General features: G+C 39.1%; 2 protein-coding genes across 2 annotated transcripts; both read right to left on the reverse strand.

Moving 5' to 3' along the window:
* Positions 1-15,542: 15,542 nt before the first annotated feature.
* Positions 15,543-20,903, reverse strand: e2f3 (E2F transcription factor 3). The gene is made up of 7 exons (XM_056740762.1): positions 20,114-20,903; positions 18,906-19,008; positions 18,551-18,770; positions 18,166-18,337; positions 17,956-18,066; positions 17,504-17,642; positions 15,543-17,416 (listed from the first exon to the last, which is right to left on the reverse strand). Exons 1-7 carry the CDS (start codon positions 20,372-20,374, stop codon positions 17,145-17,147), a joined length of 1,278 nt encoding a protein of 425 aa, XP_056596740.1. The 5' UTR covers positions 20,375-20,903; the 3' UTR covers positions 15,543-17,144.
* A 1,613-nt stretch (positions 20,904-22,516) lies between these two features.
* Positions 22,517-27,569, reverse strand: srfbp1 (serum response factor binding protein 1). Its single transcript, XM_056741115.1, has 3 exons — positions 27,471-27,569; positions 24,589-25,217; positions 22,517-24,419 (listed from the first exon to the last, which is right to left on the reverse strand). The coding sequence occupies exons 2-3, from the start codon at positions 25,195-25,197 to the stop codon at positions 22,899-22,901; spliced, it is 2,130 nt and encodes a 709-aa protein (XP_056597093.1). The 5' UTR covers positions 25,198-25,217; positions 27,471-27,569; the 3' UTR covers positions 22,517-22,898.
* Positions 27,570-27,587: the final 18 nt, after the last annotated feature.

Here is a 27,587-nt window from a genome sequence, read left to right on the forward strand (position 1 = left end):
GGTGTCCATATGTTACCCTGAACACTATGTGCACACACATAATCAATAATACACAGCAGAGCCATTTACGTATTAAGACATTACATTTATTTACACCACATGTGCTCTCTTTCAAGCAAGAGTTGGAAATCAACTAACCTTTGTTTGTCGCATCAGGTCAGCCAAGACCTGCCCTGTGAGGCCGCTCTTTGCCTTGAAGATTTCCATTAGCCTGGGACTGTTATGGTCTAGGGCCTCGTAGAACTCTCGTCTCTGGCTCTTACCAATCAGCCTGCTAAACTCCAGACACACCTGAAACAAAGAACATGTTCATGTTCAAATGAGTTGACACCATGTTGTGATTTTTTTTATGCAACAACCCAGTCTGCATGTATTACTCTTTAAAACAATTTTGATGAGTACTACGAAGCCCCTCTGAGGGGTTTTGTAGAATACAGCATATGATACAAATCTATAGGCCTACCTGTTGTTCAGTAAAGAGAGTTGGCCAACGTTGACATATCTGGGTGATGGCAGGCTTGTACTTCACAACTCCATTCCTTCGAAGAGCGAATGTCAAATCCATCTTCAGCTAGCAAAAGTAAAAAAATGAAAAGCTTCTGTAAAATTACTATTTGAAATTGGCTTTGACACAATAGCCAACAAGCTAACATTATCTTATTAACAAAAACTTAAAGAGGCATGACATCTAAGAGTGGGACAAATCATAAAAAGAAAAAAAATCTAGAAATGAATGCAAATTAGCTAACTAATAATATGAGCTAGTGTGCACCAACTTACCATGATGTTTGCAGTTCTGTCGCTAGCTGCTTCACCGTCTCAGCTAAACTTTAGCTGTCTGGAAGCAACAGAGTAAAATAGTTTAGAGTCGAGCGGACATATCAGTTCGGTGTCAGATTAAAGCATGAATACATGAAGATTGCCTGGCAAGCATTCTATTGTGTGACTGAGTACCGTACCCGGACACCGTGGCGGACTCGAAGCGTACACAAAGCGGACACGACGTCGCAAAGCTCAATTTCACTGACCGGCCGGACTCCTCGTACTCGTAATAAGTGTCACACAATAGAATCCGCTTTAACATGGTAACAAGGATCTGCGCCAACTTACCGGGACGTTCACTGGTCCGTGGTCTGTGGCTGAGCTAACGATATGTAGCTGCTTCAGGTGTCGGGCTCAGCTCAACTTTAATCAGCTGTCTGGGAGCGACATAGGATTTCCGTTACTGGCGCTAGCTAACGTTGCCAGTGAACACATGTTCACACACACAGAGTTAGCTGGTTAGCGTCCTTGCTAGCCTGTTAACTGTCCCCCCCCGTATTTTGACTTACTACAGTACTATAGAAATTAAACTTTGATATTCAGATATATATTTATATAAATAAAATATTTGTAAAAATGTGAGGGGTGTACTCACTTTCGTGATATACTGCTAGCCAAGTTACCTCAGTTAAAAGTCGGTACTGCACCGGTATGCAACCAATTTAACGTTTTGTGTCTAAACTCGGTTCACTATCGAAGTTCTTCAAACTTTGGTCAAACAACTTGCTTGCTAGAACGCCAGTTGTCGAAAATTTCAATACAGGTGAACTCTTTGTCTTTGTTCTGTTCCGTCTATGTTCTATCTCAAAAGTTCAGAGTCATCAATGCCATAAAAGGCGATTGCATTGGTGACGTCAATCCTTTGCTATTGGTAACAGGCAAAACTGGATGATATTGAGTTGTTTGAGCTCAAACTCATAATTTCAATAAGATAGGCCATTAAAAAGTACAGTTCACTCAGAATTCATAAGAAATGTAAAGAAATGACACATGTTTAAGTAATGCAAACTCAGTTTGTTTGAGTAGAAACTACTGAATGGACTTTAAAACACTATTACAATAATAAAGGACATGAAAAAGTTAAGCTTAATCAGAAGTAATGTCTATAAATCAGACACATTTAAGTAAAATTAACTTAATCTGTTTAGTAAAATACAAATCTGGGTTTACAGTGAATATATCACAATATTGTATTCTGAAATGTGAAAAATCCCCTTTATGCTACTGAAATACATCCCCAGTAGTGGCCTTGGCTCTTCTTAATACATTATCTGCTGCTTTAGAATTCATACTTGTATTAAATGTGTCTCATGTACAGCTGCTTTGTAACAATGAAAATTGTAAAAAGCGCTATATAAATAAAGTTGAGTTGAGTTGAGTTGAGTTATCCCTTCAGCTCCAATTCTATTGTAAATGTATACTGTAATAGCGGAGATCCCTACAACGAATCCAGTGTCCGCGAGAGGTTGTTGTCAGTGTTACCATGCCGATCTTTAGCCCTTTAAGTCTTGTCTTCTTTTATTCATGCTTCAGATGTTTATTAGCTTTCCAGTTCCTGACAAGAGGCTCTGGGGAGAGAAGAAAAGTGATGCAGCGAGGAAAGATGCGAAGCAAGTGAGTGAGCCTAGAGAGAGAGAGAGAGATAGAGAGAGAGGAGCAAACAACATATGTGCATTAGGCGAACCCAGATCCCACCAGAGACGGTCATGTTTTGGGTATTACGGTCATGAATACTGCATTGCCTTGTTGTTAATGTGGTGTGCCAGAGACTGTTGTCCTCTCCATTCATTCACACTGTCTGTGGTCAAGGGTGAGTCTTACTGCTTGTCTGGTGGGAAAGAGAAAGTGACTCTCTGCTTCAGAACACTTGACCTAAGTAACAATCTCATGCTGAAAGCTCTAGACGGCCCTTAGGAGACCCGAGTACAAAGTTGAGCAAGAGAGTCGTGTTCTAAGAAAGGACAAACTTCACAAAATTTATTTTACACGTGTGCACTGGACTTCCACATGCTCAATGGCGACCGTCAAGAAGACCACGCCAGACTTCCCACCACCAACAGCTGTTAAAAACTGTTGTTGTTCCCAGAGGACATGCCTAGAGTTGGTGGGACTCTTACATTCACCGGTGAAAGGCCTGATCACGTGTACCAACTCAAACACATGCAAAAGAGGCAAACATCTGCAAATCAGTGGAAAAAAAACAGTTAGTGGGCCACTTGTCTAATTTTGCTCCATTTAGACTAGGCACATCGAGACACGTCTTGGATTCAGAATTCGTTCAGTATGCCAGTCACCGAGAATCAAGCTATAAGAAGGTCAAGCCACAAAAAAATGCAGAATGGAAAGTTCCAGTGAAAACAGAGGGCATGAGAAAGAGATATTTCGAAGCCCATTAAACACCACAGCACAATTCATTTTATTCAGAAGGGGCCAAACACGAGGGATCTGGGGATAAATCTGGTCGACTCGTGAACTAAAAAAATATGACGCTTCCTACAAACTCCCACTAATTCTGTGGTATTGTATAAGAGCTGTCCTCGCATGACACTAAGAATTTGCTTCTTAATTCTTCCCTGTCCGTCTTGCTCACACCTCCCTCTTCGTCTCCACCCTGAGCTTGCTGAAAGGGGCCAGTTTTCATTTGTGTGTTCTCCTGCACCAAAAAGCAATTGTGAGGGGTCACCATAAGAGCAAAGCAATATACTGAACCTTCTTGTGTTGTTATCGAACTATTATTTGCTAAAACATGTTAAATGCTTAAACATGTCAAATGAATTAAACAGATCAAAAACAATGCCAAAACATTTATTTATAAATAATTTATCTTTGCAGAAGCCCATCTAAAATGAGTGCGCCTAAAGGTCCAGTGTATGGAATTTAGCGGCATCTAGTGGTGAGGTTGTGAATTGCAACCAAAGCTTGTGAGTAAAGTACAGTAAAATGCTACTGCGTCTGAAAGCCAGAGGGCGCTCTCATGCAAAATCTCCAAATATGCCCCACAGAACAAGTCCATAGCCCCATACTCCTAGGAAATACCTATGGACATCTTTTTATCACTGTTCCGCAAGACTCATCAGGTTTTTTTATGATGATAAAGTATATTTATAATGATAATGTTTGACGGATTTTGCTTTTTCAACTGCATGTTATAAGCGACTCAAACTCACACTGCTTTGAGATCGAGCATTTCCTACTGATCACAGAGCCGTGTTTCACAGATAAACTATGCTTTAAAAAAATAACTGATGCCTGCATAAGGATTTAGTGGTAATCACGATTAATCATGCACAACCCTATCCACCGCTAATCACTCTCTTTCTAATCACTGCGGTGGCTGACACAGGACTAAGATGATGTCACGTCTTTGCAGAAGTAGATAACGTATAGGGCTGCATGATTAATCGAAAAGAAACCGCACGCTATTTGGCGGTTGGCTGGAATGTTTTATACGCAGCTTGACAGTGAAGTATGGTTAAATGCAGCTGCATCCGAAAGCCAGAGGGGGCTCTCACGCAGAAACTCTAATACTCCATAGAAGAAGTACCACACGTATAACCAGGAAATGCCGTCTTCCTATCGGCATCTGGCATCTTTTCTATCCCTGTTTTTCAAGCCTCCTCAGGTATTAAAAAATATGAAAAAAAGTGTATTGAAGAAAAGTTAATGTTTTTTTATATACTGTCAATTATAGTATCGGCAGGTTTCGGAATCGGCAGGTTTCACTTATAATAAAATCGGAATCGGCAAAGAAAATTGCAATCGGTCCATCTCTAATAACCACATAGATTTAATCACGATTTGAATGGGAATTGTGATTTATCGTGCAACCCTAATAACATATTAACGAAATGGGCTTTGTAGAATAGTTAGTCCATTTAAAGCTACTGTAGAAACAACATAAGGTAAGGTCCTTATTACGTAAGGTAATAAAAACAATGCTTCAAAATTCACTCATCATTTATTCAGTCCAAACCTGAATTAATTTCTTTCCTCTGCAGAACACAAAAATAGATAAACTGCCCGTCAAAAAAACAAGTCACCACCTGGGCATTGCTATGATCTGGGGTTGCGGCAGTTGTTCAGGTCTAGGTTCAACAGTGTTATGTGCCCAAAGAATGAGGTCAGCTGACTACCTGAATGTACTGAACGACCAGGTTATTCTATCAATGGATTTTTTCTTTTCTTTTTCTTCCTGTTTAAGACATATTCAAAGATGACAATGCCAGGATTCATCGGGCTCAAATTGTGAAAGAGTGGTTCAGGGAGCATGAGGCATTTCCGCACATGGATTGTTCACCACAGAGTACAGACCTTTACCCCATTGAGAATCTTTGGGATGTGCTGGAGAAGACTTTGTGCAGCGGTCCAACTCTCCCATCATCAATACAAGATCTTGGCCAAGTGAATGCAACTCTGGACGGGAATAAATGTTGTGACATTGGAGAAAGTTTTTGAGACGATGCCATGGCGAATGCGTGCCGTAAAGGCAGTCCAATGAAATAATAGAGAGTGTTTTTGGAAGGCCAGTGTATTTTTAGGAACATTGGTAACCGAACAACACTGGCCCCCATTGACTTCCATTGTATGTGTAATGGGTCACTGCCTCAAATCCCCATGGAGCACACACACAAAAAATCGTGTATACCTTTAATGCACTGTAAAGGCTTTGAATAAAAGCATGCATCAAATGTAAAAGCCTGCAGGCTGCGAGTTTCTTTCTATATATCTGCACATATATGTGGAGATGCCAAAGAGGTCAGGGCCCAGTTGCATGAAACCCCTCAGGGAAAGAAAACCCTTAATTCTAATTATAACAGTATTGTTTTTAAGGGTCTTACCCTAAGGGGTTTCTTGCGACGGGGCCCAGGTGATCAGAACATATACATTCTCTCTCACTCTCACTGGTTCTAGATTTAGATATTTTTCTGTGGAAAGTAAAGCAAACGAGATCTCGTGGTACAAGATCTGACAGAGAACTCAATTTCCTTTACGCAATTGAGTGCTGGTCTCGAAATTTTGGCCCTAAATTGAAATTGCGGACTCAAAATATATTTGGGAGCATTTGTGTGAGTGCACATTTTGTTGTGGTTTAATATAATTCATTAAAATAGAAGTTAAATTTATTTCATAAAGAACAAGTTTATTTTTTAATGCCTACATTTTTTGCATTTTGTGTTGAGGTGAATAAATCATTTTTCCCTATACATTTCATCATTGAGGACTTCTTTGAAAAAGGTCTTAAAATCTCGTCTCGTTCTCATCAACCCAGTCTCGTGTCTCGTCACACCCCTAATATACAGTAAAACACAATGTGACTGAGAAATTACAGCAGTCCCTTGGGTCACATTACTGAAGAGAGAATTTAATTAAATGATCCAATCCTAATTAGATTTCTGTTATTTCCATCTTTACTTTTTTTTATTTATTTCATATTCCCGTTTTGCCTTTAAAAACAAACGGCACTGAAAAATACACTTCATTTCCCACACCTCGCAGTGACTCAAATCAAGCCCCAATCCAGACAGAAAATTAACCAAACACGCCACAAATGTAATTCAGCAAAATTATCCGTGTGCCAGTCAGAACTCTTCCGATCTTCAGTGTGCTTGCACTGTGCCAGTACTGATGTGGTGGGAAGCACTGAGGCACTCGGTTCACAAACCGGGTTTTGTAATATTTTGCTGGTGTGACATAGTACACAAAGATCACTTCAAAAAGTGAAGATTCAATACACAGGCTGCTTTCATACATATGACAGAGTGTCAGTTTCCACATTTTACCACATGTTACCATCAGTCGCTACATAGTTTTTCTATAACCTCCTTACTGTTTACTGTCCATACACTGCACCTGTTTGCTGGAGTTGTAACACTTCAGTACTCCGGCAGCTTTCTTTGATGTTTCCGTCCTTTCCTGTAAGCTTTTTCAACCTGGCTTCATCTGACTGAAGCATTCTGAGAGTTCACTCTGGCTTTAGCAGCAGTCAGCAGTTTGGTTCTGTTTAGATGGCAGTTGGTTTGTGTTTCTTTGCCAAAGAGGTCAAACATATGGCTGACATTAACGTATTCTGACTGGCAAAAACAGCTCGACAGCATATTCACACTTACAAGAGATAATGCGAGACACTCACTAACTCCTCGTTCACATGACACAGCGTAAGGTAAAGAACCATGCCAATATGTCAAAGATTTTCAACCCCTCTGAGATTCTCACCTTACCCCCCAAATATTAAAACAATATATTATTAATATTATTATCATAGTGAAATATAACGCAGATCATTAGGTATTGTTTTTTCAGATACTTAGACATGTCATTTATATGCATAAAATATTGAAACCTGGTTAAAACACAACGTAGTGTGTGTGTGTGTGTGTGTGTGTGTGTGCGTGCGTGCATACGTCTGGTGCGTGTGTGTGTATGCACTTGGCAAGCGTGACACGGTCAGTGTGCAAGACATTAAAAATTAGACCGTTCTAGTAAAACAAACACCCTAAAATACCACAATGACCGAAGGGCAGATGAACTGGCACACTAAAGCCGTGTGGAAAAACCCTCCGTGCCAGGCTCCATACCAACTCCATGAACTCATGGCAACCACAGGGGAGGAAACCAGGGCTGGCATTTAAACTAACTGCCTAAACTCTATAACCCCCATCTGACTGAGAGCTTTCTGATGTTCCTACAGGGGAATTTGGGGAGGATCTTGTGCTTTTTTCTATCTAATGTTTTTCCACAAACAAAAATGAGTCTGCTTGTTTAAATATATTAACCTTGTGGATCTTTGGGCGATTGTCCTGCGTGACTCAGGAAGGCACACAATGAAAAAGGCACCTTCACTGCCATGTTATTAGGGTCAGGTTATGTGAGTCATGGGTCTTCACCCCTCAACACAAACTCGGCTCACACCCGCTTAAGGGTAAACAAACAGCAGATGTTAGGAATTTATGGAAGCATGTTTTTATTGCCAAGCATTAGGAAATTAAGAAAGAGCGACCTTAAAGAACCAGTTCATTCTCTTTCTAGAAAGCTATAGCAGTTTCAGTAGGAACAACATAAACAAACGCTATGTGGCCCAAACTTAACTTCCTGTAGACCTCCACAAAGAATCAATACTTTAATACAATTAACATACAATAAAATATCAATTTTATTTAATATACATTTATGATGAATCATCCCCGATGGGGAGTTTTTGACTCTAATCTATTCTTCTAAACCTAAAGCAACTCTGCGTCGATCCTGAGAAATGCTTTTTAAAAAAAGCACACGGTATAGTTAAGGGGCCTGACATTCAAGCTTGGCTGAACACAAGAAACACTCGGCAAGGGGCCGTCTTCATGTTTCACAACAAATAACCTGGCCTCTATACAAACTTATATAAGACACAACACCAACTGTAGACAGTTACTTAACATTTGGAGAGAAGCGCAAGAGAGAAATGAAGCGTTACGGCGAGAGAATCAGCAGTAAATACATGCATAGGTCAACTGTCACGTCTGGAACCGGTTGTTTGAGCAGGTTTACTGCGTGCCTGCGTTAAAAAGCGTGGTAGTGGTCGAAGCAAGTTACCGCACAAGTCTCCCTAAGGCTTTGAAAGATCAATGAGTGCTCAAGATATCTGCTTGCTTTCTGGCTTTAAGAGCTGAAAGCCAGTTGCCCTCTATAGACACATAGACGTGCACCAAAATAGCCCAAAGTAGCAATACAAAAAGCTTCACTGCATGGAAAGAATGTGCAAACCTCACAGGCAATACATATGCCTCACTGAGATTGTTCACTCATTATGTGGCAGTACTAACGTTAAAGATGACGGAGTATGGTTGCATTAGACCAACTATACCAACTATACCTGTGTACTATGAGTGTAACTTGCAATGTAGATTTTTACTTTAACATACCTAAATCATGTTTACATATCAATGAATCTGAAGTTGTTTACTTGGTGCAACCTAAAAAGGGAGTTCTTACTTAAAAAACAATTTATATTGTGAAAACGTGATATTAAGTTGAAATCGGTATAATTTGTACATTTTCTAAAGAGAATTTGAGTGATGCCACAGAAGAACCATTTTTGTGTCTGCAAAGAACCAGTCATTTCCATTTTACCATGTATAGTCTAGAATACTTTTCCACTACAAACAAAAATGTCAATGTTCTCAATGAAACGGACAAACAAAAATATTCATCAGTGGCATCGTTTAGAAAGTAACATAAAAGACGTTTTGAAAAATTTCTCAGTGATCTTGGGTCCATCGATACAATGGGATCCAATGTTATTTGGTTACCAACATTCTACAAAATATCTACTTTTACATCACAACAGGAGCAAAATCTGAACGGCTCGATTTCTCACATGCTTACAGGGATAGGTTCATCAAAACAAACTTACTGGGATCTTATTTTTTGAGTTTTCTGGGTTGCTAGATGCACCGGGGACCCGATTATAGCACTTAAACACTGAAAGATTTGGATTTATGACTTCTTTAAGATCATTCAGTCTTTGCAAAACATTTTATATTTCGATCTATCGTGTAGGCCCAAACATGGGTTTTGTCAGAGTATTGCTATGTGTTTTGAGTTACGTTTTGCAGCACAGTTATGTTTTATTACAGTTGCAATAGTGATTTGGGGGTTGCTTACTGGCCCGAAGAAATTGCCGACCCCTATCATCTTCCAGATGAAAACCATAAGCCTGATCATCTAGAAAACATCAAAAAGCAGCACCATTTGAAGTGTAATTCACATCTCTAGCACAAATGGTGCGAGTTATGTGCCAAAGTTCATTGCTTAAGGTCAAAGTTTGTTCAGATCCCCAAGCCTGGGTAAGAACAATAGCAAGACAGACGCTTGCTTTCGAAACAATCACTAAAATAATAAAGGAGATGGAAACCTACAACTGAGCGTTGCTTCATGATACCAAACAAGAGGCTGAGTGTTGTTGTGCGAATAAAAGACTTCTATTGATTTTCGGTCACATAAATCTCTGAGGATTTTCTATCCCGTGGACATTTTGCCACTTCGGCTCAATTACTGTATCGAAATGGTGCAGCGATTTCAATGTACAGGACAAATGTAGTGGAAAACCACATCGTCGGACTCTACTTTAAGTCGACAGAAGAAATCAAAGCATGGGTGCTGTAAAGCTACCACGACATCCATGTCACCCTGAAGTTCCGATATTCTCAGAGGTGGTCAAAAACAATGTTATTGAGGAGCCGTTTCTCATCAATGGAAGCCCTTCAGGTATGTCCCTCACATCTCCTCCGTTCTCTATCCCCCTCGTGGATCCGACACGTTCCGCTCCGCGAACTCCCACCCTGAAGGAAAGGAACCATCTCTGCGGAAAGAGATTCTCAGATTGCTAGAGACTGCGGCCCTCAAAACCCAACCTGAGCATTTATTAGAGGCGTCAGAGCAATCAGAGGACCCATGATGGCGGTGAATGAATGAATAACTCGCTTCCAGAGGTTGGGGTTAAAAGGCTCAGTAGACCCCTGTGTTGGGCACCGGAGCCTCAGAGAGAGAAGTGATCGGCGTATGGATTCGGAGGTGAATTTCACACTCCACTAGGATCGGTGTCATTATGATTCTGCTCGCTCTCCCTCTATCTCCTTCTCTGTTTCTCTCTCTCACTCCAAAGCTTTTGGAGCTCCAGCCAAGCAGAAAAGCCTCAACCCAAAAGCTTAATTACAAATCTACCCTGAGGAGGAAGGAAAATATACTCTGTTGCCCTCACACACACACGTAGACACACAATTGTGTGTTCAATCAATTTGGTGGCACGTGTTTATGGTGTTTTAGAAGAAGAAAAAATGGATGGAATGGTCCAAAAGTATGACACAGGAACAGTTCAGTCAAAAATAAAAGTTGTTTGTCATTATTTACTTATCTCGCTCTCGTGTCGTTTTAACCCCAAAATGTCTTTCTTGGTTCTTGGGGACCAAAATTTGCTTGTTATAACAAATTCTGAGCTTTTCTGTTTATAATGCAACTGGATTGTAACAACCTCACGTTCCAAAGAGCACCTGACCAACTGTACAAAAGACTTGGTCGCAAATTTGGTTAAAGCGAAAGTTCACCCAAAAAAATGTAATGATGTCATCATTTAGTCACACTCGGGTTGTTCAAAACCTGTATGCGACTGTTTCTTCTGTGGAACGCAAAAGAAGATATTTTGAGAAATGTCGCAGAGGTTTAGTGCCCATACAATAGAAGTCAATGGTGGCTTATGTTGTTTAATTACCAGCATTCTTCAAAATGTTTTCTTTTATGTTCTGCAGAAGAAAAAGTCATACAGATTTGTAATGATATAAGGGTGAGAATATCGCGTTTTCAACATACGTTTCATACTTCTGGACTCATCTGTATAAGTGAGTGCAAAGCTATCACCTTTGTAACTCTTGAGGACATTTTCTCAAAACGTCCCGACAATGACAGCTAAACGATTTAAACATGTTTATTCCCTAAACCCAGCCCTCTGACATTTCCCGAGACAGTGACAACTAAACTAAAGCATCAGATTAACCAGTGGCGAAACCCAGACCGCTTAACTCCGCAAAACTATGAGCCTCCCCCACTAATGTAATGAATGCATCTGCTTCTTATCTGAGTGAGATTGATCGCACTGATGAACGCAACACTCATCATAGCCCGGCCTAATTTTTCATCCTTACGAAAAGTATGACAGAACATCTACATGCGCAAAAGCGAACTTGATTGGGAACAGCTTGCTTGTCCCCATCATGACAGCATGCAAATGTATTCTCTGGGTCATAATGATACTTTCCTTAATGAAATTAATTGCAATCAGAGGCTGCTTTCTCCCTGCGCAAGGACGAAGGCAATTAAGGTCACCTAGCCGAACAACCCCGGTTAAGCGGTTCCCATGCAAATGAGACGCAAACTGAAAACTAGTTCATTTGCCGTCTTGACATTACTAACAGGCTTGGGGGGCAACTGAATGCAAATGGAATGCAAATGACCAGATCTGGGACCACTTCTGAGAAAAGCTTGTGCCGTCCTCTCACTGTATCAGGGGTTCGCAGGTGGGGCGGGCATGCCGCGTGCACCCGCTACACAAGACGTTCAGGTTCATCTCCCTCTGGTGCAAGGATTTAGACAGCAGCTGGTCTGTCGACACATCAAGTCAGTTTACTGAAAAGGTATTTTCTTCAACAAAAGCATTATGCATTAAACTAACCCTACTAAACCTAAACCTTTATTTTGCATTATATCCGGGTTTATAAGATTAACATTTTTTGGTGTACACATTAATTGTCATCTACTGTTCCAAATATAAAAACTGGCTTGTCTCAAGCACAGCGTTGCATATCTGTGGCAAGCCTGTTCATAAGGGCACTCACCAATTGGTGCTTACGAAGGGGGATCATAGCATGACCTCATCTCAAATAGCCACTTCCATTACTTACATCTTATTTTATTATTTCTTAGGGTTTTCTGGTGTGTATTGAGGCAATATTGTATATTGAGACGGAGTCACGTAAAGCATCAGAGCTGTGTGTCACCTGAGGGTTTCGGATCAAGGCCTTGTCAATGTCTTCCACCTGAGCTGCTCTGTCCCGTTATAAATCCAAGAAAAGTACTCGAACTGCTTTTAATGATTAAACAGCTGTATTCATTGTTATCTTTAGGTGCAATCGGAGTCAGCATCTTTATATTTTCGTAATTCACTGCCACTGTGATTATTCTACTACAGGTGTTGATGACTGCTATCATGATAACTGAAAGTGCAGGAATTCTCTCAAACGAGCTGGTGCTTACTTGTGAATTATTATTTTACACCTGGATATTTTGTTTATATTCTCTTTACTTTGTTTTGTATATGTTTTCTAGCAATACGAAAGAGTAGAACTTCTACTAAAACAAAAATGAGAGGGAAATTCGCGCAGGTGCGTAATCAATTATTTATACACCTAGAAATTATGGGAAATGTAGTTTCATCCCTCAAGCCTGTCAAGCTCATGAACTGGCTTTTGACATCGTTTCTACTCTTCATTAACACGGAAACAGACAAACTACCGTTTTTCTTGTAGCTGAATAACACTGTAAAAACTGTGCTATTATGATTTCATTTCAGTTACACACCCACAACTCTGCACCTCAGCAAATAGGCACAAAATCACAGATTTGTTCACACTTACTCAATGTCGTAATTTTTATAGTTTAATACGAAAGAAATGCTTATTTTTGTAATTTAGGAAGGATATGAACGAACTTAATATTCTGGGCAACTGAATGTTTTTACAAGAGGTTCTTAAAATGTCAATCCTGGCAATAATAATAGTACAGTAATTCGGTTTTATTTCCTTTGAAAGATAATCTTCTCAATTAGACATACTTATTACATTGAATTCTGTCTTACATCCTGAAATCAAATGAACCTGAATTTTTCCGTGCAGAATGTACGTATAGCTTATTCAACATTTCATTGATGTTATATCAATGAAAAATATTTTCAGACACATTTTTGTCTTTGAAATTCGGACAGACCTGCTAAAGTTGGTCAGTATGGGCTAATTTTTTGGGTTGTTGGATAATAGTCTTAAGGGGCAGCTGTCCGGCTTCAAATTTAGCATCTGGGTTTAAATATCAGACATCTGTTTATTTCACACGAAATTAAAAAAAAAAAGACCCATGTTCCCATCTGGCTAACCCCTATAATTCACAAACATAACTCTGGCTTGATATACATAATGCTTATTTAACCAAATATCTTAATTTAGAGGCCTACCAGGTATTTGAAAAATAGTCCTACATATTAGAAGTACTTTCTGTCAAATTTAACATTATAACAGTCATTCGGTTGCCCACATATCTGCTACTGTATAAATACTGTGTATATGTCCATTTGACTTTATGAGTGATTTTCTTACTACGCAGACACCATGAAAACCTTCTGCATGACGGGACTCGAGCTGATTTTAGAACAGAAGTATTTAGTGTTTTATGAGCCCACAGTGATGCATTTGTTATCCGCAATGTTTGTAATGCAATAATAATCTTGTGTTTTTCGTTTAGACTGTACGACAGACCTCTGACCGCAGCTACAGACAGAGTGTGCAGAAAAGATCCGGTTTATTCATCAGATTCACTCCTGAAACAGAAAGAGCAGAGAGGATGGAGAGCAGCCTGCTTCTGATTGGTCGCATAGGATGCGGCGAATCGCAGTGTAGTCTACCCCCCAGCCAATCGGTGTTCATCAAAACACGGCGTCTGCTTTTATGAATGAGGAGCATCGTACGCTGAGGTACGATGAGTTTGAGTTTAAACGCACGTGTGGCATCTATACGCTGTGTGTGTATGTTTGAGAAGTTTTGGTTCTGAAGATTCACTGCATGTAAAGCAATTGTGGGAAGCATTTGGTTTTATACATTATAGTGCTCAAGAAGTTTTAGAAGAAACATTTACATTTGAAAAGAAGGTTCAAGGAAATACAAGCACATGGGATTTAAAATAGATTTCAGTTGAGTGAAATGGTGCTTTGCCACAACGGCTAAAATTTCCCAATGCATGTGTGGACAGCAGCAGCTGAATGAGAAAGTGATGAAAGGCAAACAAATATCAGTTTTCACATAACCAATGGGAACAGCTGCAGCCATTTGTTTTAACTGCTGGATGCATACTATCATCCGAATCACTGATAAAAATCTGTGACTTTCCATGAACCTTGTGTCTGGCAAGCAAAACTGGGGAATTGGGTTAAGTGTCTGGGGCCTGTTTGGTGTCTCAACAGTGCCCCCTAACGGCAGACGAAATCAAGACTACTAAGAACAAATTACATCATAGTTTGCCTTCCCATTCAGTGTAGCGCAGACAAAGAGCAGACAGCCACTGGTCTATAGCAGGAACTAAGGCATGCTGGCCTAAATGTGAAAAGAAAAGAGTTTAGAAGAAAAAGACAGTCTGTTTCTTCATGCTTATGGTTAAAAAACAAACAATCCTAATGTGAAATGAAATATTTACTTTTACGTTCACATCGGCTTCAGGACAAACAATGCATGGATATCAGATCTTTTATTTTTTTTAAAGCATTACATGTGACTATTAATATGATCCATCAATAATGTTGTAGTGGAACACAATGCACATTGGTCAAGCATGTGGTAAAAGAAAATATACACTTATTCGGTTTACGAGAATACAATTAAAAGGGCTAGTTTACACTGGCAGAAGACAGTCATAGAGGTTTGGAATGACATGATGGTGAGTAAATGAGATAATTTTCATTTTGAGGAGGACTATCCTTTAAATAGCATTACACTTAAAGAGCAATACATTTTCAATTGTGGAAGTGTTTCTGTCATTTACTTGAAGAACATGCCATCTAATGGCCAGTAAAGGGAGGACAGTCATTATAACAGACATCACTGAGAAATGTAACCTATAGCTTATCCAGCAGATAAAATCCGTAAAAAAATTTTTATTCCCTGAGCTTTTATTTCAAGTTTGGTATAGATAAGATCTTTTGTCCTTTTAACTACATCCCCTTCAGGCCAAGAATTAATTTGCATTGTATACTACATATCTTTTGACTTCTAAACTCTTCTCAAATCTTCAGTTTCAGCATACATTATTTTTGTCTAATGTATGCATGCGTGTTTTAGAAGCGGATTAAATAGCTTGCAAACGAATGCACACAATCCTTCAGTTGATTCTAAATGTCACAATATACCACACAGACACAGAAAGAGCAATAATGGCAGAAATTCATAACTTTATTAAAAAAACATTTCAAACTTTGTATGCAGTTCACATTCCGCATAAAATATCAATTCTCAACACGCGCGCACACACGTACACACACACACACAAAACAAAAATGCCTTTCTAACTAGAAAACCCCCCTAAACACTAATTGCATTTCAGAATACAGTACTGTGCAAAAATATTAGGCACATAAGATGCTTCAATCACAAAAAAATCATTTATCTACATACTGGTGCAAACCGTTTACAAATTATTTCTACACAATATGGCTGCATGACATACGTCCTCATTCCACTGACGGACCTAAGAACTAGCAAGCATTAGCACATATTCATTATTTACAATAATTTAGTTTCACAACAGCAAAACTGCATTAGGTTACTTCACATTTGAAGCATTAAACAGTCGAACTTCCTAAAAAGTACAAGAGGTACAACACTACAGATGCGATAAAATGATACGTGTTTCCAAACATTTCTCAGGATTGGGGAAGGAGGTTGAACTAAGTCAATCACAAATGGTTAGGGGGACCATTAAGTGTTTGCCATCTACAAAAATCAGATCAGGAAAAAAAATCGAAGTCTTCAACACTGATCTGATGTGCATGATGGCTTCATAAGATTCAAGTCTTCAGTGCAACTCAGATACTGAAATACATTCATTCTTAAGGGAATAGAGATGAGGGTCACTTCCAAATTTAGCATTGTATCCAAACACAGAATCATTACATACAAGACATATGTACCGTGGCAAATGAATGAGAAAACATCAGCCAAATTCATTTCTTTGCAAGAACTTATTTTTTGTAGCAATTTGGTATCATGGATGAGACTACAGTTCAGGAAAGTAGTGTCTAAAACCTCTTTCTGTACTCTTAAATTCATCAAAATGACCACATAAAGCTTTCACTCCTTTATCTGTACCCTGAGATAAACCGTAGTGGCTAAAAGCATCAACTTAATGTAACAGCACCCAAATTTAAGCCATATAAATTTGGGTTTATTTTTAGGATTATTCAATAAAAAAATCTGACTAGACATACAGAAACACTCTGAAGAACCTTTCGGCATTACTGGCAGGGGTTAAAGGGATAGTTCCCCCATAAAAGAAAAATCATCACTTAAACAATGCTATTCCAAACCTGTATGACTGACTTTCTTCTGCAGGACACAAAAGATGATCATTATGAAGAATGTTGGTAACCAAACCACACTTGCCCCCGTTGACTTCCATTGTACAGACAGGACACACTGAAAGATCTCAAAATATCTTGTGTTTGAAAGAAGACCCACATGACACGAGGGTCTACAAATGACAAAACTTGTATTTTTAGGTGAACTATCCCTTTAAGAATTATAGTTGATCATCACAAGCACCAATGAGAGCAACCGGCCACACTACAATAACATTAAAAATGACATTATCTGGGTACAGATACCCATCCATAAAACAGCCTCCAAGCATCGCTTTGGGAGACAAAAAAAGGTTTGTTAACCAATTAAACTGGTGAAAGCACAAAAACCTGCGAGCCATGAGCTACAGGTCAACACAGGAACTGAGGACCTGCAACCATCTTTGACCAACAGGAACCTTCATATCCTGAGCAGGTCATCCAATGCCAGCGTGTCCAAATCACAGGAGTCGAATAGATCACTTATACCCTGCTCATCACCCAAACCCAACATGTACTCGTCGCAGAGCAGGGCAGGAGACAGTGGCACGAAGGGAATGGAGTCATCCGGCTGCTGGAGGATGGAGGACAAGGAAGAACTGAGGGGTGACATGGGTGCGCTGCCAGCCGAGGACCCATAACTGTAACTGCCGTTCATCTTGACAACATCGGCCGTGCCACCCGAAGGGCTTTCTAAATGGACAAAGAATGGGAAATACAATTACGATGAAGCTCAATTTGTACTGTAAGTGTAATTATACCAAACGTGGGAGTTCTTGCCTTGAGAGACTTTGAAAAACGCTGTGTGATTTCCATTCACGTCGAGGCCGTTGTGGATTGGACTGCCTGAGTCTCCACCATCCGTGCAGAGGAAGACATCAATGGGACCCTTGGAGCTGCTTAGATGCACCTGTAAACTCTGAAATATGATTGCAAAGATGGTTTAAGTATAAAGATCCAATTAAAAGTCATGAATGTTCAGTTTAACTCTTGTCCAATAGAATAAAATATCTTGATTAGAACCAAAGGAGCTCAATAAAGATCGAGGAGTAAACAAGCATGGACAACACAATATGAAAGTTGGTAACCAACAAACGTTTGCCCCCATTAACACCAATGAAACCACAGAGATAATTTAAAACATATCTTGTGTTCCACAGGTTTGTGTTCAAACAAGAAAAAAAAAAAAATTCTCATGGGTGAAGTGCCCAAAGTGAAAGTCAAAACATTACCTCCTTTGGGTCTGGCACTTCCAGCTTCGTCTCTGAAGGTGCTTTGACAGCTATGACCGTTTGATCCTTTAGGATTTTTATTCTTCGGATGTCTTGATATGTTACATAGGCATATGTGAGAACAGTTAAGGACAAACGGCAGACACCTCAAGCTCCTCCTCAAAACTTCCCCGATACGCACTAAATACCTAAACAAACTGCATGTGAAGGATATTTTTTGTTGTGGATCTCCTCCGTCATCTGCTGGACATTGTGCGTGCAGGTTTGAATGAGCTCATCCAGACGTCTCTCCTCCTGAGTGAGCTCCAGCATCTCTCTGGCCAGACTGTGACTGGACATCGGTGAAGACGGCAGTCCATCCTCTGACGGCAGACTGGAACCCCTAGAGATGCGAAAAAAATTAAAATCTGAACAACATTTCAACAGTTAAATGCCATCCTAAACTAAATAGAGTAAACTTAACAACAAATAGTAAGAACTCTAGTATACATTAATATTTACTATAGTACGGTTAAAAAACCCAACAGTCAGTGTCTGGAAATTTTACAAGATTTAGTCAAAATAAATCATTGTGATGTCATTGTAAATAACCCACAGCCATTCGATGTTGTTCTTAGACTTCTTTTTAATGAGACGGACACCCTCCAGCACGTTGGTGATGTCATAAAGACGTCTCTTCTGAACATTGAGCACAATGGCAGCTTTATTCAGATCCAACACACCATCCGAGGACTCGGCCAGCAGTTGACAAAACTTCTTGGTCAAGAAGCCCAATGACGTGTCGTAGCGAGTCTTCTCCGGTGGAGTTTTAGGGGCTAAAATGCAAAAGTCACTCATAAATTTCCAACAGTAGACAGTCTCTGGCACTGAATTATTAAGAAGTAAACATTTTACATTATTAGTATGTTGTTATAGCGCATGCCTGCAAAATGACACGCTTAGAGTATTACCTTTGGGAACCTTCAGTTTAAGAGGTCCTTTGCGACTTCGAAGAGTTTTAGCTGGCTCACTATATTGATGGTCTGTAATGTCTAGTTCAAGCCTCCTTTTAGCCTATGTGAGAAAAACAGAAGACCATTAAAAAAAAACTGACAGATCCATTGAAAGGTCCGCCTCTGGACTTCGAACATGAAAAGGCTAAACCGATAGAGGCATGTAACAATAAGAAAAAAACCAAGAGTACGATCTTTAAAAACCTCCAAAATGACAAATACAACATTACATTCTACAATTCTTCTTTTGCACTTTAAATGCAAGAGAAAACAAAGATGCACAATGGCCGTCCCCATTCCTAAAACCTAACAAAGCACCTGAAACTTTTAAAATTTAAGAGATAAATGAGGGACTCTGGATCTATTTTTTACAAAATACATTCTGCAAAAACACAGCTGTCGTAGCGTGGGAAGTGTGCGCATTTAGTTTAGGCATGATCTGAAAGCAATCGACTAACTTTCTTGGATATACATTTACGTTATCAGAACTATAGATTATAATGAAATATTGTAAAAAAAAACAAGCGTTAGCATTCAGCTAAGCAAAGTCCCTGAGCTCAGAAACGACTCCATCCCCCATGCAAAGAAAAACAAACCAGGGCCTAGACTTCAATTCAATCGTCTGAACTCAAATTTATTTACAACTCTCAATATCATCCTATTATGTAAAGAGCGAGTTTCAACAGCAACCCTCAAGTTTATATGAGCAAAACGTCATTTATATGAAGTTCAGTGATGCATCAACAATACATACAATCGACTGCTACTTTATTCGTATTGTTTCAAGTCACTGACTAAGAATGTTACATTTAATTTTAAGTTTAGTTGTCACTAAGTAAATCTTAAGTATGTTTTAAGTAATATAGAAAAACATTTGCAGCGACTACGTTACGGAAATACACAATGTTACGTGTTTGTAGTGCACAGTCGTCACGCGTCGTTAGACTTATGTTGCACTTTTTATATTTTTAAACATCTAAAGTTTACAGTTTATAAACAACAGCAGAACAAACCTGTTTGTTTTAAATATTTAGCATACACAAATAAACTCCACCGGTAGCCATGATGACAGCCGGGGAAAGCTAAAGGGGCTAGCCTAACAATTCAAGGTTTGCAGATTGAGAATGTACGCAACGACAGATGACAGAATAAAAGCGGACTTTTACCGGTGGTCGTCCTAATGTGGGTCGAAGGCCTGTCCCATGAGTCGGTCCTTGCAGAGGAGTTGTGTACAAACTGTCAACAGAAGCCTCTGGCAAACAAACATTATTCGTCGGCGGCGGTGTGTTTATTTGTAGTCGAGTCGCGTTGGAATAAACACACCGTCGGTCGGAAACGACTCCAAAAACAGCGTTTTGCTCACGGGGAGAACTCCTCAAGCCCGACAGCATTACTTGTCCTGGGACCGAGGAACCCCCTTTTCTCATGATGTTTAGAGGCGCAGGTTCCCTTTGTCCCACTTGTGCTTTAATGTTCGTTTTCTACGAAATCCGTCAAAGTGGAATTAAAATAGTCACAGATGTTTAAAAAGCACAGTTTTGAGAATACATTTGTGTAATATGAGTGAGATCGCTGGATGATAAAACGCCCGATGTAAGCGATTAAAAAGCAGAACGAGCTCTCTCTCAGCAGAGCGAAAAATGGCTCCAGGAAGCGGACAATGAAGTAGGGGATGAGGTTTACGCGCGAAAGGTCCTCCCGCGAAACTCAGATTTCCCGGGAACTTTTTGAAAGAGATTTGCATGCGCCAAATCGTTGGTCGGCTGAGTTTGGTATTCCGCCCCCGGCGATGACGTACGCACATCTGGGAACCAACGAGAACGTTATACGAGGCAAGACTTTAACTACAGAGGTTTATCCTCTAGTGGGCGGTAGATACGACAATGCATCTACTTATATAGCGTTTCTAAACTAGGGGACTTAAAAATGTCTCCATTTTTTTTCAAACAGGGCAAAGCAGGCAGTTTAAGTTATGACAATGAAACATATTTAGAAATATTCATTTTGGTTATTGTTACAAATAAAACATCTTACTTTTAGTTCTGTCAAGCTCTAATTTAATTGGGTGGAAATGATGAGTGGGGCCTCAGATTGTTGTGTGGACAATGGAGGGAGGGGACTCGAGGTCAAAAAGGTTAAGATCAACTATATTAATAGTTAATCTATTGAAACAAGCATAGTTACTTAATAACTGTCAAGTAATGTAGCCATTAAACAATTAGCAAATAAAGATCAACTTGCATATACAGTGGTATGCAAAACTTTACACACCCCTTGCAGAATGCCGAAACGTTTGGAAAAATAAGAGGATTTTTGGAAATGAGGATTTATTTTTAATTTAGTCCTGCCCTGAGCAAGTTATTTCAATAAAGAAATGTTAAAAGTTCACGATAAAGAATAATAACAGAATTTCCGGAAAACAATTTTCAGAGGTTTACACCCACCTGACTTTAAATGAATTGTGTTGACTTTGTAGGCAGCACAAAATGTTTCTATCTATTGTAATAGTTTTGTATGAGTCTCTTGATCGTCCTCAATGTAAAAAGAGCAATCTCAACATCATACAGTTACTGCTGGACATGAGTCAAATATCCATAAATGCTGAAAAAGCTAAGATTGTGGAGGACCTGGATCATTTTTCTTAAGATCAATGGAGGGTCTAATGACTCTTGAAAAACAAGAAACCCTTAAACAACTATGACTGAAAAATAAAACTGTCATTGTTTGTTTAGGTAACATCATACAGTATTAAGAATCAAGTTTTGCACTGGGCTATTTTTAGAAATTCTGTTATTATTCTTTAGTGTGAATATTATGTTAACATTTCTTTAGTGAAATAACTTGCTCAGGGCACGACTAAATTAAAAATAACCTTCATTTTCAAAACTCCTCTTATTTTCCCTAAAATTTCATCTTTTTCCAGATTCTGCAAGGGGTATGTAAACTTGTGCAAACGACTGTATATATAATTTAGATGTACAATAAATCCTCATGAACACTTGAGCAAGCCTCTAAACTACAAAAACAAAATATTTTAAAAGTATTACAAAAATGAAAGTGTGAAATACAGCCATTAAAATTAAGAGACCATTACAAATTTTCATTTAATCAGCATTTCTAATTGTATTCTGGTCATTCCAGTCCAGTGTCTGTTTCAACAAAATCAAACCCTCAGGAGTGACAAAGTCATCCAACAGCAAGGTGAAAGACTGACAGCATGACAAGACGCATGAAAACTGTGATAAGAATGAGGTCATTACATAAAAAAATATTTTTGAACGTTTGCTAAATGCGTGTACATTTTTGTGTTTTCTTTGCAGTATTTGAGGTCTGAAAAGTACAGAGCATATTTTCTCTTAAGTTTTAATAAATGTGAATAGAAAGTAGTCCAGAGAACAAAACAAACATGATCATCTTGCATAAATACATAACTATAGATTATTCAGAAAACTGAATACAATGTTCACATGGTCTCTTAACTTTTTCCACAGCTGTACATGAAATCCAGACAAAAGTCTCAACAAGCATTAAAGTTTGATTTCATCCGTAATTTCAGCCCTCAACCTCAGTCATATTAAAGACATCAAGGATTTATTTCGGCATAATGTGATTTACATTATATAGGATGGTTTTATGTAGAGAAAACAGTCAATTAAAGCAGGGTCACATTTTGGAGTCAAAACATATCCACATAAAAATGATTTAACACGATCACTTGATAAATCCTGGAAATTTAATTGTCTAAAAGAAAGATATCTTAGAAAAGAGAAAAACACTTCTATACAGTCTTATTTTACAGATGGAAATGCATTTTGATTAAATGCACGTACAAGACAAAAATCGGCGACTGTGCAGTAACAAAGACATTTGCAACATGTTTTACAGACATTCACAGCAAATACAGGCAAATGCTTTAGAATATCAAGATATTTAGACTTCAGTCGATACAACTTAATCATCATCACCAAATCTGATCTTTTTCCCCTGGAACACCGGGATATGTGCCTGCTGTTCTTTCCTCTTCCTGCTAGCCTCCCATGAAGGATGAAGCAATTCTTGCTGTTGATTTGAAATCTTGCCACCCGGACCTCTGCTATTCTGGTTCTGATACTGCTCAAACTGTGACCGTCCCCTCCCAGCTCCTGGAGGACCATCTTGCCTTTTTCCCACATTATTAAATGTTTGTTTGTTGGGTTTGAAAGGTGCCGCCCTCCTATCATTACCCCGGTCTTTATACAGAGATGGTTTCATCCTGCCATCATGACCCTTCTTCTGAAACCGAGGTGGTTTTGAACCATCCTGACGAGAGCCATGCTTGACCCTCTGCGAGGAGGTGCTGGATTTGGACAGAGTCGAGCAGAAATCAGACTCATATTTACCAAGGATGGTCTCTTGGGGTTTTTCAATTGCTTGGGTTTCTTTGGCCTGAACTTTAGCTTTACCACTTTTCCTTTTCTTAAATTTGCTAACTTTGCTGATGAAGAAGTCATCGTCCTCGCTCTCTTCCGACTGAGACGACTGCTTACGGAAACGCTCCTCTGTGCTGTCATCAAAGTATTCCTTCTCTTCATCGTCGTCTGATAGATCACTCTCTTCGTTATCCTTTTGTTGTCGAGCATTCGTTTCTGGCTTTATGGGGATTTCAGTTTGTTTCTCAGTTTTTTTGACATTTATTGGTAGTTTAGATTCTGTGTTGCTAACGGTCGAAGACTTTTTAGGGGAAAATTTTGACGATGTGACCTTGGCATTCTGTGATTTAACTATGGTTGCTTTGGATTTTTCAGGTGTTGTGATTACTTGGATTGGTGGCAACTTTACAGCATCAGAGCCTGTGGTCTCTTCTGGCTTATGGACTTTGATGGAAAGACTGGTGAGATTTTCCTCTCCTACTTCATCATCATCATCATCTTCCTTTTCTTTATCCTCCTCCTTATCTTCTTCACTATCATCCTCCTCCTCCTCCTTATCTTCTTCACTATCATCCTCCTCCTCATCCTTATCTTCTTCACTATAATCATCCTCCTCCTCTTCACCATCTTCCTCCTTCTCCATGCCCGTCATTCCATCATTCTTCAGTCTGTCCATCTCTATCCGTTTGGCTTCTGCTGCCTTAGCTTTTTTCTCTTCAATCAAATTTTTCACTTTTTGAAGTTTGTTGATGAACCGGGAATGTGTGACGATGTGTGCAATGACTCTGTCCATCGGGCTTGCCTGAGGGTCCTGCAAAACCTTGTCAAGTTCGACGTTCTGTTGAAGAGCTGTCATGGTGGGCTGGTCTGGTTTAAGGTTCCTTAAGGCCTGGATGTCTTTCATGAGTTCTGCTATCAGTTCTTGGTTCGTCTTCACCGCAGATTCGTCACCTTTTTTCTTCTTCAGAGCACCCATTTTCCGCGTCAGTTTACCCAAGACCAGCACCCTAATGTTCTTCGACTCTCTTCTCATCTTGAGCAAAACCTCTTCGACGCTGGAGTCCTGGAAGAAATAAGAAAGATTGTGATGTAGAGTCAGTTTATTATCTAGGATACTTTAAAGCCCAGAAATAAACAGTTCCTAACAACCGTCAAGCTGCAAAAAGATTAGACATAACACACAAGAAAAGTGTAACTAAAATATGAGAGAATTTTTCATTTTCACAAGTTACCTCATGAGGTTTATCTATCATTTCATCCTCCTCCTCTTCATTCGGTTTCTTCTCTTCATTCAGTTTCTTCTCTTCATTTGGTTTCATCTCTGCATTCGGTTTCTTCTCTTCATTCGGTTTCATCTCTTCGTCCTCTAATTTCTCAGGACCTTTATTATCATTGACCTCTTGTGGCTGATCTTTCAAATTGTCTGCCTTCTTTTTCACTTGTTTCTCAGATTTCATCTCATTTATTCTTTCATCTTTGAAGGCTTTGATTGCGTCTTTAAGGATCTGGATTTTCTTGTTGAACTGTGGGTGCGTGGCAATTCGCGCTATGGCACGATCTGAAATGGTTGCCTCTTTATTCTTGCACACCTTCTCGAAACTGATCTCCATCTGCAGAGCGCTCTTCGTGACTTTGTCGGGCACGATCCCTTTCATCTCTTTGATCTCCTCCAGAAGTCTCGCCGCTCGCCTGCGGTGCTTCTCCAAGTCCTCCTGACTTCCTTTCTTCTTCTCCAGGACCGAGATCTGGCGGATGAGCTTGCGGATGATGAGCACCCTAACTCTTTTCACCTCCGCCCTCAGCCTGACCACCTCATTGTTAAGGTTCAGCACGGCTGGCATCTTGATTGACTTTCTCGAGTCTGAAACGAAGACAACACATGTGAGCATGCTAATAAAAGCAGCTTTGATAGTAGTCTAAGGAACGATAAGCCATAATCAGTGTTGGGGAGTAGCTAACTACAAGTAGCGACGCTACTAACTTAACTACATTTTTTCTGTAGCTTGACGGTAGTTAAGTTACTTTTAAAACAGTGTAGCTTTTCCAGTAGTTAAATACTTTTACAAGCAGGTAGCGGTGTAGCGTGCCCAAACGCTACTCGCTACATTCCATTGCGACGAACTTTAAAGCAATAAGTAGTGCAGCGCACCGAGCACATGTCGTCACCTTACTTACTACTGAAAACGTTTGCATTACTGCCAGCTAGTGTCCTGTGATGCATCTCGCGGCTTACGCACAATATTCAGATCGTGTCTGATGATTACGTTAATTTGCCGAAGTTAACTTGACACACACACATCCATCCAGGATGGAGCAAGGCATGTCGACTGAATTTCAGATTCAGAATCGGAAGATGTATAATGTTTCTATAGCCTTTTAAAGTGGAAAACTGTATTTCTCCAAAACGCTACAGTAAAACAATCCATGAGGTGTGCATATATTGCGGGACGGCCCCAACTGAAACCCACCATCAGTTTTTTCTACTTATTAAAAATAGGTTATTGACAAGAGACACGGATCCTCTACATTTAAATAAAGCTTTAAAAGCAGCATTCCTGGAATTTACGGTAAACCACTCAATATCTGCGCATCTAAATCTAAACGGCGGCTGGCTTGACCCTCAGTGATTAATTGCCCATGGCCTTATTTGTCCAAGTTCATGTCTCTTAAAGATGGAAACAGTAATGGTTACACGTTTTTATGTATTCTTTTCAAAACTAAAAATTAAAAGTCTGCATCAAAGACTTTAAGCACAAATTTAAGGAAACACATGCAGGTGAGTTATTTGGCCCAACATTTGTTCTTTCTGTTGTTTTAATAATTCACATTGTCTACATTTTGCAAACTTGAGATAAATTTGAGTTTAACTTTAACTTGCGTACTGTGTAGTTTACAAAATAAAACAACACTGAAATCATAACTGTATTGTATTACATTGTTTTCTTAAAATATTTTTCATTTACAATGATATATATTTCAATGTAGCTAGCTACTTTTTTATAGTAACTTGTAGTGTAGCTAACTGCTTTTTCAAATGTGTAGCTAAGCTGTAACTTAACTACTTTTATTGATGAGTAGCTTGTAGCTTATCTAACTACAGTTTCAAAGTAGCTTCCCCAACACTGGCCATAATTTATTTCACAACCAGATGTGTAAAGGGGCATAGATAAAGAAAAAATAATCGAGTTCTATTCAGCAGTACATGTGATTTTTAGATAAAAGTCACAATAAGGGAACTTTATAGAATAAAATGCCTTTTTTAGGCCAGGTTGGGTTTCAACTGATGGGTGTTTCTATAGGACTGTGTACATCATAATAATAAAGCGCGTTACATTGTGCATAATGAAGGATTCTGAGGAGATTTGCATTATGCGTGTGCATTTATACATATAAATATACAACAAAACAAAGTAAGCACATAGTCATATATAATATAAACAAACTTTTATTTGTAATTGAAAAATCGATTTTACAGCCCTATACTATATTTATATAAAAATATTTTACCTTTACAAGTTCACTTATGCTTATTATAAAACTCATGTTAATGAAGTATTAATGAATTAATAAAATATTTGACATAATAACATAACGAGCAAGATCTAATGACTTTTAACTTGGAGCAGTTGAGCATATTTAAAAAATGTCATGTCTCTATTTTTTACGAATTAACCATGGTGTATTATAGTCAAAATATCGTAATCCCCGTTTTTGGAGGACTAAATACCATTTGTATTAACACCGTTTTACTATAAATATGGTTAAACAATTGTAAATTAAATGTTTAATTTACAACGAATGAATGCACGTGGTTACGGTGTTATTACAAACACGCTAGATACTTTAGTAGAACCACAGTTAATGATCTATCTATCTACAATACGAACTGATAAATACTAAACCATTTGCAAACACATGACAACAGTTTAACTTTATTTCAACGTCTGTTTCTTCACATTCAGTTCAAGCATGGCGGAGAGTAACTGCACACGTTGAACTAATCAGATGAGGATTACCTTAAAACGCATCAATTACAAGACATAAAACTGAATGTACATGATAATCGTCACGCAAATCTTCCCACCAAAGGCTTTACGTGAATATTGACACTTACCTGTACACCCCACACTTCAAAATTTAATCAAAACGTTCGGCTATCCAGGGCGCCGCCATCTTGGTTTGCAAACGTGACGCGGCACGCACGACGTCCGTACGTCAAGAGGCGTCCAGA

The sequence above is a fragment of the Triplophysa dalaica genome, chromosome 25, assembly GCF_015846415.1.
Source record: "Triplophysa dalaica isolate WHDGS20190420 chromosome 25, ASM1584641v1, whole genome shotgun sequence".
Classification (NCBI taxonomy): Eukaryota; Metazoa; Chordata; class Actinopteri; order Cypriniformes; family Nemacheilidae; genus Triplophysa; species Triplophysa dalaica.

Bases quoted from the DNA above. Each gene is read 5' to 3' on its own strand.
- e2f3 (XM_056740762.1), bottom strand. From the start codon at position 20,374: ATGAGAAAAGGGGGTTCCTCGGTCCCAGGACAAGTAATGCTGTCGGGC. The intron at 19,009-20,113 runs GTAAAAGTCCGC...TTTCTCACATAG, and splicing joins CCACATTAGGACGACCACCG to GCTAAAAGGAGGCTTGAACT. The intron at 18,067-18,165 runs CCTTCACATGCA...GTTCTCACATAT, and splicing joins AGATCCACAACAAAAAATAT to GCCTATGTAACATATCAAGA.
- srfbp1 (XM_056741115.1), bottom strand. From the start codon at position 25,197: ATGCCAGCCGTGCTGAACCTTAACAATGAGGTGGTCAGGCTGAGGGCG. The intron at 24,420-24,588 runs GTAACTTGTGAA...TATTTCTTCCAG, and splicing joins TGATAGATAAACCTCATGAG to GACTCCAGCGTCGAAGAGGT.